Source organism: Aedes aegypti, chromosome 2 (assembly GCF_002204515.2).
Source record: "Aedes aegypti strain LVP_AGWG chromosome 2, AaegL5.0 Primary Assembly, whole genome shotgun sequence".
Classification (NCBI taxonomy): Eukaryota; Metazoa; Arthropoda; class Insecta; order Diptera; family Culicidae; genus Aedes; species Aedes aegypti.
In genome coordinates this window covers 275075140-275088051 of record NC_035108.1, presented here as the reverse complement: position 1 = coordinate 275088051, position 12912 = coordinate 275075140, and the positions used below count along the sequence as shown (strand labels likewise).

At 38.7% G+C, this 12912-nt stretch overlaps 1 protein-coding gene across 9 annotated transcripts in view; it reads left to right on the top strand.

Annotated features, from left to right (window-relative positions):
• Positions 1 to 12912, top strand: part of LOC5572648 (ski oncogene) — a 501541-nt gene that overhangs the window by 15558 nt on the left and 473071 nt on the right. For all 9 annotated transcript variants that reach the window (XM_021845122.1, XM_021845120.1, XM_021845119.1 and 6 more), the window contains one exon: positions 1752 to 3030. In XM_021845122.1, coding sequence (XP_021700814.1) covers positions 2131 to 3030 — 900 coding nt within the window. In that variant the 5' untranslated portion in view covers positions 1752 to 2130. The remainder of the gene's footprint in view (positions 1 to 1751; positions 3031 to 12912) is intronic.

Below are 12912 nucleotides of genomic sequence, written 5' to 3'. Positions count from 1 at the left end.
TTCATTAAAGTGTAATATGCGGCTCTGTCTTGCTGAAAAACTGTGTGCCAGTGTTGATCGTGAAATAGACAGACAGTTGAAAAGAATTTGAATCCACCGGGAAATAAACGAGAAAAACGGGAACATGGCCACGGGAGAAAATCGTTTTAAACAAACATTTCCAAGCTTCTAATTAACAAATCATCAAAAAAAAAAGTGGTAGAAAGTCGTTATGTTTGATTATACTGTAATTAAGCATCTGTGTTTGGACAAATAACTATGCTTGACTAGTTAATTAGTCATTAGTTAGCAATCGACTAAAATTTTGATAAATAATGCAGAGATCTTCTTCTTTCTGGCGTTACGTCCCCACAGGGACAGAGCCTGCTTCTCAGCCTAGTGTTCTTATGAGCACTTCCACAGTTATTAACTGAGAGCTTACTATGTCAATGACCATTTTTGCATGCGTATATCGTGTGGCAGGTACGAAGATACTCTATGCCCTGGGAAGTCAAGAAAATTTACTACCCGACAAGATCCTCGACCGGTGAGATTCGAACCCACGACCCTCAGCTTGGTCTTGCTGAATGGCAGCGGGTTTACCGCTACGGCTATCTGGGCATGTAGAGATACATTCTTCTAATTGTTTTCCTTTCATTAATCTTCACTTTAAACTTATTTGCTTTAGAAAACTCTTTATTACATTAAAAATGAAGGATTCAAAATTAAGATATTTTCAATTAGAAATTTCTGTCGGTCAAATTATTTCAAACTTGGCAGTAGGATAAACAAATGAACTTAAGTATTGAAGAGGTATTATTAAGGGGCCCAGATAGCCGTAGCGGTAAACGCGCAGCTATTCAGCAAGACCAAGCTGAGGGTCGTGAGTTCAAATCCCACCGGTCGAGGATCTTTTCGGGTTGGAAATTTTCTCGACTTCCCAGGGCATAGAGTATCTTCGTTCCTGCCGCACGATATACGCATGCAAAAATGGTCATTGGCACAGTAAGCTCTCAGTTAATAAATGTGGAAGTGCTCATAAGAACACTAAGCTGAGATGCAGGCTCTGTCCCAGCTGGGACGTAATTCCAGAAAGAAGAAGAAGGTATTATTCCTTCTGGGTAAAGTCTCTCTTAGCGAAAAAAATGGAAAACCTAAAAAATCGGGAACTACAAAAAGGAAATTAAGTGTCCTCCCTGACCTAACCAAAGGATTGATTAATGTAGGCCACCAGAACCAGTTTCAGCCAACTTTGATTGCTAAATTAGTTGCTAAACATTGATTTCTCCTGAGAGTGGCCAAAAGAAGGAATAGAAGATAAAATTATGAAGAAAATTATGTTTTTCTATTACCTTCTGGGTTGATTTGGACGAATAAATGAATGTAGTTCTAACGTTTGAATGTGTTCTACTTAACAAGACAAATGTTTCTTGCTAATTTGGTGTGTGAAACGTTTTATTATCCACTATGGCTACAATTGACTCTATGGCCAAAACCGGTGCTTCTACCCTATAACGTCTAAGTTAGTGAACAATTTTCCTACTTGACAAAGTCATGTTGGTTCTAGAACAACCAGAAATTACATTAATTGTTTGTGCTAAATTCAACTTCATACCATTTTCGCATTTTTTATGGGCCATACTGTACAAGTTGTAGAAGCGACCTGGGGGAAGATGCATCAGTGAACAGGTGTAGGCGGTTCCCATACGGTGAAGGAAAGCCTGCGGAACCCCAAGTGATTCTAATTGCGAAAAAAAATGTGATCATTACAGGTTCGAATTTGAAGCCGCAAAGTGTTCCGAAGAATTAAGAGAAATTAAGAGTGGCCAAGGTCTGTGTCTTGCGCGGCTTGCTTTCACGTGATTGGAATGTAAAACCCCAGAAGATTTCTTCGCTGTGAAATGTTCGCAAAGTGTTGTATCGTCAAAGTTATGGAAGAATCGGAATCGTGAAGCAATCGAAGAAGGAATACCATTTCGAAGAAAAAAAAATGTGTTTGTGTTAAACGAGAAAAGATCATTATTGAAAAGAGAATCTATTTATAAGAAAGCTTGTTATTTTCGCGCTCGGCCTGTCTCCTCGGACGCGACTAGCGGAGAGCGCTAGCAGATCTACTTGGTGGCAAACACAGCAACGGATAAAAACAACACCATGACAGAGTACGTCCCGCCACAGCTGATCACGGTTTTGAAAACCTACCAGGACAATGCACCGAAAGGCCTGCACGGTCCCGGCCTCTCGCTGGTGCACCCGAGCAAGGGCGGCCCCTCCACCAGCAGCAGTGCCACAGTTCAGCGTCCGGATTCTCCGGACAATCCGGAAGATTCCCTGATCGCACCGCCCATTACCGGGCCCCTTCCGATGCCATCGCACCCCATTATGACAACCCCCGATCCGGACTGTGGCGTAGTGCAACTCACCATCCTCGAAGGCAAGAAGATTGGTTGCTTCCTGTTGGGCGGCGAAATGCGACTCTGCCTGCCGCAGATTTTCAACAACATCCTGATGGACTTTTCCGTCGAGCAAATCAATCGCTCCATCCAGGAGCTGATGATCTATCTGTACAACTGCACCGATCAGCAGCTGCAAGAGTTCAAACGGGTCAACATCATCCCGGACACGGCCAAAACGTGCGGTCTGATCACGCGTACCAACGCGGAGCGGCTCTGCAGCTACATGCTCCATCAGGCGGACGACACCCGCAACATCAAGGGGGCGACCTCGTTCCGGGTGTACCACCGGTGCTTCGGCAAGTGCGAAGGCGAATTCACCCCAGCCCTGTACAGCTTCAAGGAGCCCGCCTGCATCCGGTGCCGCGTCTGTCAGGGAATGTTCTCGCCGCAGAAGTTTGTTTGCCACCAGCACGACCGGCAGGAGATCCGCACCTGCCACTGGGGGTTCAACTCGAGCAACTGGCACGCGTACATCCACGTGGCCCTCGACGAGCAGAATCGGGAGGCATTCGCGAAGATTTTGGAGCAGATCTGGCACCAGGAGCAGGACTTGGAGGAGGAACTGCAGGAGCAGGAATACTGGATCGCCAAAAGAAAGGTAAGTGTGATGGGTGGATGGCGGGGCGGGTTTGCGGGTTCTGTGCTGATAAGGGAGTAAACACCGTTTGTTCGGTTTGGCGTGGGAAAGGGTTTGAGTTGCGGTGGCGCCGCTCGGGCAGACAATGCCATGTAGAGATAAGGCGCTAGACAAGAACGTCATATCTAGGGTTAATATTTGATTGCACTGATTGGATTTTTTGTACAATTTTGCTCCAAACAATTCGTACACACGAGATTAGGATTTAATATGTAGAAAAAGGGAAACAATGAGTCGAAATGATTTGCGTATTGCGAAAGACTTTAGTTAAAGTAAAACGTATCTACTTATATCATTTTGCTTGTTATGATGTCACAGAAACGTTCCCAATCAATGTCAAAAATGTAACAACAGGGACTATTAGACAAGATTGTCCTGGTCGCGTGTTTGCAAAAGCTGTGAAATATGAAGGAATGATTAATTGAACACCTGTTTATGGAAAATGCATTAAATTTCACAAGAGTTGAAAGGTAAATGAAATATTCAAAAATTTAAAAATGGATTCTTTTCTAAATGAATGGAATCTATTGAATCAATTAAATCGGTTGAAAAACATTACCATTTGTAAAGTTTGGGCATAAAAATTACTTAACTACTTAAGGTAGCTTTCGATAAGTGCTTCAATTGTTCACAATATTTTAGTGCCTACTTTTTCCATATGGGACAGTTATTCTTTTCTGGGCAGCATAAGAAGCGCACAAATTATACATACTCGTAAGCTATCACTCTGAATCATCGGAGATGAGCATCTAAAAGTCTTCATCGAGACCACTAACGAGCTTTTCCTCATGATAAATGCCAAATGAAAATAATTATATACCAACTCAGCGATCTTATTTAACCAAACGATCCAGGTAAACCCGTAAAACTGCAATGATAGCTGATAATTTGAGATAAACCAAATCATTCGTCAATTTTTGTTCACCGAGCGTTCCGATCATCGAATAATACGCGTAAAATGAAATTCGTTATGCCCTCCGCAAAACCGACAATCCGGTTATTTGCCAGCTCTCTTCGGCACACCATCACCATAATTACAAGTTTTGCAACCTGTTCTGCCAGCGTCGTCGTGTTCCTGCTCTGATCCTGTGCATCCTTTTTCGACCTTTCCCTTCCATCGAATCGTCGTCTGCCGTTGCCCATCGATAACAGGCATCTTGGGACGCTTTTGAAACGAACCACACATTACAGCTGGTGGTCGATGCATGACGTAACCACCATACACATAATGTTTCCCGAATGGCTTTCCCTGCTGAATGTACACAGCAAAAAATAAGTAATATCGGATTATTTAACTTTAAGCTGAGTATCAATAATTCTTGAAGGTAGCAACTTTGAAATGTTAGAAGATGTCCTGGTTCAAATTCAGGAGTAAATCTTCTAATAATCGTTGAAGAGAATTTTCTGCAGGAATTTCTGGTAGGATCCCTGGAACAGTCCCTGAAAGTGTTTCAGAAGAAATTTTCGAAGAAATCACCAGAACAATTTCTGAAGATAATCTTAGAGGATTCTGAGAAGAAATTTCTGAAAACTTTTTGAAAAAAAAGTTAGAATCTATTATGGTATCTCTTGAAAGCCTTGAGATTTCATCATCAAGATTTCCTGCAAGAAAAAGAGTGCGCTTCGTAAAACCCAAGCTATCGGTTTCGTTTTTTGCCTCGCTGGAGTGAATGTTCTTTTTTTCGGTTTTCTCGTTATGCTCGGCAGCTTGGCACAGTCGAGGATGGAATTCAAATGGTGAGCTCGTTTTATGCTTCAATTTTAAATAAGTTAAATATGATGGTTTTGATAAGATTAAGATAAAGAGTAAGAAAAGAAAAAGAGACTGATAGTTTTTTTTTTTTTTTATTAATGTTGCATTCTTATAATGCACGTTGAGCTTTCAATCACGCAACACAGCGGTCAAAAATTCATGGCTCATCTGTTTGACTCGTATTTACATAATTTTCTTGCACAAAGCAGTGATTTAATGTTAGTTTTGCAGAACTATAAATTATATCTAAAATAAACAGTAAAATTCGGATTTCAAGAGTTTTTGACGGGATTTAGGACTGAATTATATTGACGGTTTGGGTGTGATTGAGTGATTTTGCATAAGAATCTCAAGCATAAGATTTGCTAAGCAGATCTTTATAGAGTTTTCTCTCGCGTGATAGCTCATTGATTTAGGATTTGAATGTGAGACTACCAACACTGGTGATAATATACAATTATTTTTTCACTGTGTACCACCAATCCATGCATATGCAAGGTGAAACGCCTGGGGACCCCAAATGCACATTAAAAATAGCACCATCTAGAGCGCTTCCTCCAGACGAACACCAACGGCGGACATCGAATGCGAGGATGATGACGGTTTATTGAATGTCTTGACATGACGGAAACATAACCGGACCAGCGAGAGGAATATTCCGAAAAAAAACGCACAGAAGAGAATAGCCGCGTCCCAGAACGTCCAAGACGACGACGGTGACAAAAGGTAGAAGAAGGAACTACCTACAATTATAATAAGACATGGCAAACCTGCTGTCGCCGCCGTCCTTCCTCAGTGGATACACACACCGTGTCCTCCCGATACGCTTTGAAGGTTAAACATGCGACCGCCGCGCGAGCCCTCGTTCTGTATAGGTTGTTGGGTACAGGCATCTCCTCCTCGTGCCACATCACCGGTCCTCGCATGGCTGGTCAGTTCTTGCCATAAAAAAAAAACGAGGAAACGCAGCGAGAGAGGGGGATTGCGTATATCTGTGTGTCCGCCGCCCGGTTGTTCTGTGAATGTAGGCATTGTTCCCAGCGGCCATCGGACGGGTAGCTGGTCGTCGCCACAGAAGAGTAACTAGATCAAATTCGTAGTCATAAATTCGAATTTGAAAATTTGAAATCGTTGATACCGCTATGCTTTGTAAACATAGCTAAAACTATACCGCATATTTTTGTTACATTGAATAGACTTAAAAAAAATTGAAAAAGTATAACGAGATTGCAGAAAAGTGGATTTTTCAATGAATTTCCATCTCTTCCTATTATTCAAAATTATTTTCAAAAGTTATCCTTGGCTGGTTTTTAAGTTCGTAATTAGTACGACGTGCTACATTCACCCATGGTGAGAAAAATCATATCAAATTTCAGAAAAACGAGATAGAAAATTGGGTCGAATACAAGGTTGGTAAAAAGTGTCGGGTCAAAATGAACACTTTCGTTTAATTTTGTTAAAACTTTATTATTGATGGGTATCGAACGTTATAAATGATAAAAAAGTCGCTCCTCTATCATATTAGCAAGAAAAAACTTCTCTAGGTTATTTACTTTACTCAAAAATTTGAATCATCCATTACCTTGCTTATAAACTAATTTGAAATTGAGAAAAAATATAGTCAAATTTCAGAGAATATACAGATTTCATACAGTGTATAAAATTTTAATGAAATATGCATATTCTCAGAGAATAAGGGGGTTGTCCATTTCGCCCCGTGCGTACCTTATGCTCCTAATCCCCCAAACACGTTTAATTTTCGGAATTACAAAACGACGTAAGATTTTCAAATTTTGTAATCTAACCACTAATCGCCGTTTTATATGGAAAGACAACGAAACACAACGCTAATCAATCTTATATTGATACGAAAATGGCGTAAGTAATTGAACAAAATGATGTATCATTTTGTTACTAAGGTTTTGTGGGAAATTGATAGAAAACCAAAAGTTTTAGACGCGTGCTGCTTGCTTGTAAAGTTTCAAGGATACACGAGAAGAAAAATGGCAAATTGTAGATTTCTATTAGAATAGATATATAAATAAGGTTTTAATTCTACTCATTGTTTCTCCAACCTGTGTGAAAGTAAATGACTTTCAAGCTTAGTTTAGCTTAGCTTAGACTGACTACACATATCAATGGTTGCTATTCCGTGATTGACCGAAGTCAGTGAAAATGCACAAAGAATCAACTAGAAGTTTGGCTGGGATTGGCCATAATCTTCTTCAATGTGTGTGAAAGTAAATGACTTTCAATTTGAAAAAGTAATCGAGATTTGGTATAATTGTTTTTTCTCTGACGTTGATTTTGTAAAATTTATACAAATGTTTTGTTACATTTTTGGTTTGTCATTATAAAAATAGCTTCTGCTAAAATGTTCCCAAAAAATTGTATCATTTATTTATTTTCAAGAGAACCTTGAATAACAAATTTTTACTCATTTTTGACCATCTTAAATATTGAAAAAGTGTCGTATTCGGCAGGATCCGACAAAGTTGCGTTTGCTATATGGAACTTAAGACATTCCGCTTGCATTGTGGGGACGGACCTGGTGTAGTGGTTATATTACACGCCTCTCACGCCGAGGACCTGGGATTGAATCCCATCGCCGAGATAGTCGCTTATGACTTAAAAAGTCACAGTAATGACTTCCTTCGGAAGGCAAGTAAAGCCGTATGTCCCGAGATAAACTAAGCCCAGGGTTAACTAATTTAATTTAAGTTAATAAAGACAAAAAAGCTTGCATTGCAGTAACCTTGAATCCCTAATCAATTAAAATTGGTTTTATAAATTAATATTTTTTTAGTTTGCAAAACTGCCCTACGTAAAATCGATAATTCAATGAATGGCTTATATCACAGACACAAGGGTTTTCGATGAGCTTGACGTTTGTATGATAAAAATAGGCAGCCCATGATAGGCTAATTCTATGCAGATACGACATGTTTTCATAATCTTAGCATTAGTTGGTGCTGTAGATATCAAATCATCACCTTAATTAGATATTTATCTTTATGCAACAAGTTGCATGATGATGTCGCAATAATGTAGAGTTTTGCAACGAATTGCATACAACATTTTCTGCAATTATGAAAAATGCCGTTATAAATGGATTATTTTTTGGAGCATGAACATCAGTGGCGATTCCCTAACCTCAAATCTACCTGTGCTACAAATAGAAATTAATAAATTTTCACAACAATTGCGCATATACTGAATAGGATATGGTTTAAATAGTTGATTTCAGTAATATATCTTTTCCATTTGCCTATAGATTTGCTAGCATATTAATTTTTACTGTCGTAGAACAGATAAAAAGTGAGGTTACGAGTCGCCCCTGATGAACATATTACAAAAAAATCCACATGAGCTTCCATGCGTAGAAACAGCACTGGTTTCTCAATCAGAGGTTGTGAAATGACTGTCACATATTTTTACACTTCCATTGCCGATTACATTTCTAATAACTAGAAAGGTAAGTCGTTACATACAATTTTCTTACATTATCAAAATTATTATTTTCTGCTGAATTGCCTGCACGAACCGCCGCATTCAGCTCCCGACTTTTTAGAGATTCAGAGCAATTTGATAAATGACGTATAGAGGTAATCAGATATTAATTTGACAATTCCCAAAATAGTGTTGAAAATTGCTACTTTTCGATACCGTTATTAGTGCTGAAAAGTTCCTTTTAATAGAAAAAGTAGACCGTTATGTTGATCAATTACTTGTCAAAAAGTAGGCTTATATACAATGGAATTGACAAAATATAATTATTTGCTCAAGAAACTTGTTAAAATGGTTGAGAAAAGTCTCGGTTGATGTTACTTCACTACACAAACCTTATGGTGGACCCGCCTAGGGTGAAAAGCCACTTTCATAATGTTGAAAAACGAAGCAATCGTGAACCCTATCTGAACAACCCTGCTACGTCCCTGACAACCGTATCCTGGAGTAAGTTGGACCTAGCAACTTAGGGTTGTTACACTTTTTTCTTATTCCTGTTTCAACCACCAATCACATCAGACGTGTTTTTCAATAAACATTATTGTTCCTGTTGGATTCGTGTCTTGTTCTTCGTCTCCAAAGTTCTACAACATCAACACATAAAGATCACATTTATAAAATTCCAGAGTTGTCTATCTGTCACTAACGCTTTGAAGTGTTTCGTCCATTTGTCCATTAAGCAATACAACATAAAGTTCAAAAGACCACAACAGTTTATTTAAATTATAATAAATACCACAACAGCTGTGCAGCAGAATGTTCGAGAATTTTCGGTAGCATCTTCTTCGTAGAGTGTTCTGGAGCTTTTGAAATGTTTCACATCAAAAGAAAAACTATAAAATCATTAGGGCTGTAATGATTTGAGACTAGAACCTTACAACAGAATTAAACCAATATGCTCAATGGAGTATGGTAGGAAGATAAATTAAGGCGATTTTGCAGTCGTTATTACTATGTCGATGTCTGGCAATGTTAACAAAATTATAATCATTATCCTTTACTTCTTGACATTACATCTCCACTGACAGTTTGTGTTTTCAGTGCTATTTCACAGTTATCAACAACAAATGTTTTGCTTAATTTGCCATTTTGCATTCGGACATGTGTTTTATGAATCTTAGGAAAGCAACACATAGCGTTCAGCTTCCAAATTCCGTTGTAAGGTAGTTGAAATCGAATTCAACTTCTGCGTTCATGAGTCCTTTCGTGGTGCAGGGGTGACACGCGCTTTCTAGTAAACAGGGAGTCATGAGTTCGATTCTCTCCCAGAAGACGAGGAACTTTCTCGCAAATTTCACATCAATTTGTCCATATAATCCAATTGCAAAGTATATGTAATGTTTAGTTTTACGGTAGTTGTTCGAAATAGTAGTTATGAATTTCAGTATTTGAATACTTTGGAAAAGGAGGACATTTGCATCCTAAGTGATACCATATGATAAGCCTACCCTAAACGGAAACGCAGATCTACTGAAACCAGAGTTGTTTTAACGCTAAACCGTTGAGTTGAGTCCAATAATCCAAAATTGGCTAACATTTGCAACTTTTTTGGTTTTCCATACACAATGGTCAACTTACGAGGCTTAGACATTTCAAATATATTTTTTCCAATTACGAGTTCAAAATCAATAACAGTTTGAATATAGTAAAATTTCAATAATTTAATCTAACTTAAAAAATGGAGGAATAGCCAGAGGCTCACCAATTTGTTTTAAACTAAACAGTTTTCACCAGTTGTAACAACCTTCTAAACATTGCTTATAAACCTTTCGGTTGTCGCGCGAATTTTTGTAACGCGAGTAGTCGCGCGTTGTATTTTGCACAACACCTTTGGTTTTGCGAATATCTCACAAGGAAAGGTTACGATGGTGTTACACGGGGTGTTCAACCGGACTATTTTTTTAGATTCTACATGTCGAAATATGAAAAACCTCAAAGCCTTTCGGGTGATGGACTAGTGGTGAGCCAGGAGGGGCTCTAAAAGGGGAAATTTTGTACGTATATTATATTATTAAGCTAATTGGAAGTTCGATAAAAATATTTTTTAGGTGTTAATGTGATGGTAGAGAACATAATTGACATTAATGTATGTTTAAAATGTACTTTTTTCATGCCATAGGCGTAGTCGGGATGGGTTCATTGTTGGTATACTATTCTAATAAAACCAAATTTGTTTTTGGTGTTCATATCCCATGGCATAACAATACATTATAAACATACATTAATGTCAATTCTGTTCATTACTATCGTAAAAAAACACTGAGAAAATCTTTTTGACAAATTTTCAATTGACTCAATAATATTATATTCGTACAAAATCGACCCTTTCAGAGCCCCTCCTGGCTACACCACAGGTCCATCACCCGAAAGGCTTTGAGGTGTTTCATATTTCGATACGTAGAATCCGACATCTGGGTTGAAAACCCCGTGTAAAACCATCGTGACTCTCCCTTGTCAGAAGCCTGACCATTTGGAAAGATGGCGTCTTCGGCAAAATTGTTCAGTAGCTCAAGGGCTATCATTATTTAAGCCAATAAATTTTGGATTTTGCCAGTAGGCGGCGCTAGTTTGCATGTTTTGCAAATCTCAGGATCCTGACTACTTAGAAAGATGGCAAAGTTGTTCGGTAATTCATGGACTATCATTGTTCAAGCTGTTTTTGCAAATATCTCAGGAGCCTGATCACTTAGAAAGATGGCGTCTTCGGCAGAGTTGTTCAGTAGCTAAAATGGTTTCTTTGTTTTATCCTTTATTTTGAGATTGGGTAAAATAATGATAACCTCTGAACTTCTGAACAACTTTGCCGAAGATACCATCTTCCTAAAAAGTCAGGATGCTGAAATATTCGCAAAACAAAAGTTTCATGCTCTCTAGCACTGCCTTGTGGCAAAATATCCTATTTATTGGCTTGAATAATGATAGCCTTTGAGGCTACTGAACTACATTGCCGAAGACGCTATCTTTATAAGTGGACAGGCTCATGAGAAAAAAAAAAGTTTCATTCCGCCTAGATGCAAAATTTTGAATCAACTAGCTCGAACAATGATAGTCCTTAACTTATTGAACAATTTTGCCGAAGACGCCATCCTTCTAAATTGTAAGGATGCTGAAATATTTGCAACACAAAAGTAAAAATTACATGCTCACTAATGCCACCTAGCGGTCAAATTCCGAATTAAATGAGGTACCATCAGATAGCATCACCTTTAGAAGAACTTTATTGAAGAACCCAAGTTTCGAAATTATCTGGATTTTGAAATGTACCGATTTCAAACTGTGGTCTGCTAGAACCGTATATAGTGCGTTCATTATTATGCGACTTCCATGTACATTTGTTAATTTGACCGCATTATAAAAGGCCATACTGTAAACAAAATCAGTCGAGTATTATTCTTAAGAAGAATCTTGAGGAATGCATTTTGGTTTGGTGTCAATATATATCTTTGTTGCAAAATGATAGCATATAAATAACAGCTGTAGCACAAAGTACAACAGCGCGACAGCCCGAAGGTTAGAGATAATCTTAAAATTTTGTTGTCTATAAACAATTACTTACTGATATGTGGATAGGCGCCATGCAGAGGTTCGTCCGAAATTAATCCTAGTTATGCTCAAGCCGTTGATATTAGAGCATAAGAGTCCATTAAGGGCAGAACATAGTTTTGACCATGATTGACAAAAATTATTCCTGTGCGGTCGTCGTCGAGACGGGTTCGCTCGGTTCACGCGATGCTGACGACGACGACCCTTGCTTGTTTGGCGGATTTCTCAAGTCTCCTGCGTTGTTCTCGGCGTCGTCGTCGTCGTCGTCGGTATCCTCCTTTTCGAGGTTCTTTTTCTTAATCAACGACACAGCAGTGCAGAGTGTAGTGTGTTGGTTTCCCTTTCCACGCGCGCGCTCTTCTTATCCGCTGTTTGTCGAACCGGTCGTTGTGTGCATTTTTTTTTGTGGTCTTGATCGTTGGTCGACCGTTTTTGGAGGGTTTTTTTCTGGGTTGTTCCGCATGACCGTATTCGATTTCATCTTTTGCAACATTGTTGCCTCGTGGAGTAGCATGAATGTGTAGGGTCGGTTGGGAATTCGGGGTCCAATTTGTTCGTTTGTATTTGCTTTTGTCAGAAATTAAAGGCTCTTCAACGATGCCGCTCCGGACAGTTAAATCGCATATCATATGGATTATTCTCAGATGTAAAATTCTGCAACTGGAGCTACCATTTTCTTCAGACAATCACTGAAATCCATGTGAAATATTAGGTTTGTTTGAGGAGGCGTCTGAATCATAAGCTTATACTGTTGAAAGTTATTTTAAAGAGTAGATCTGAAAATTTTAGCGTTTTTGTTCTGAATTAAACAGATCTTGAATTACACAGTTAAAAATAATGAAGATTACACGTAATGTAAACTTCATTTATGCCATGTAAACATAACGTCATGTAAACTTAAGTCTGAAATCATGTAAAAATGTGTTATATGTCATGTAACCACTCGGGATCCTGCTGGATTACATGACATATAATTGAAGTGTCATGTAAACTATCCATGTAAATATCCATGATACTCCACGCTCCAATTATGTGCATTA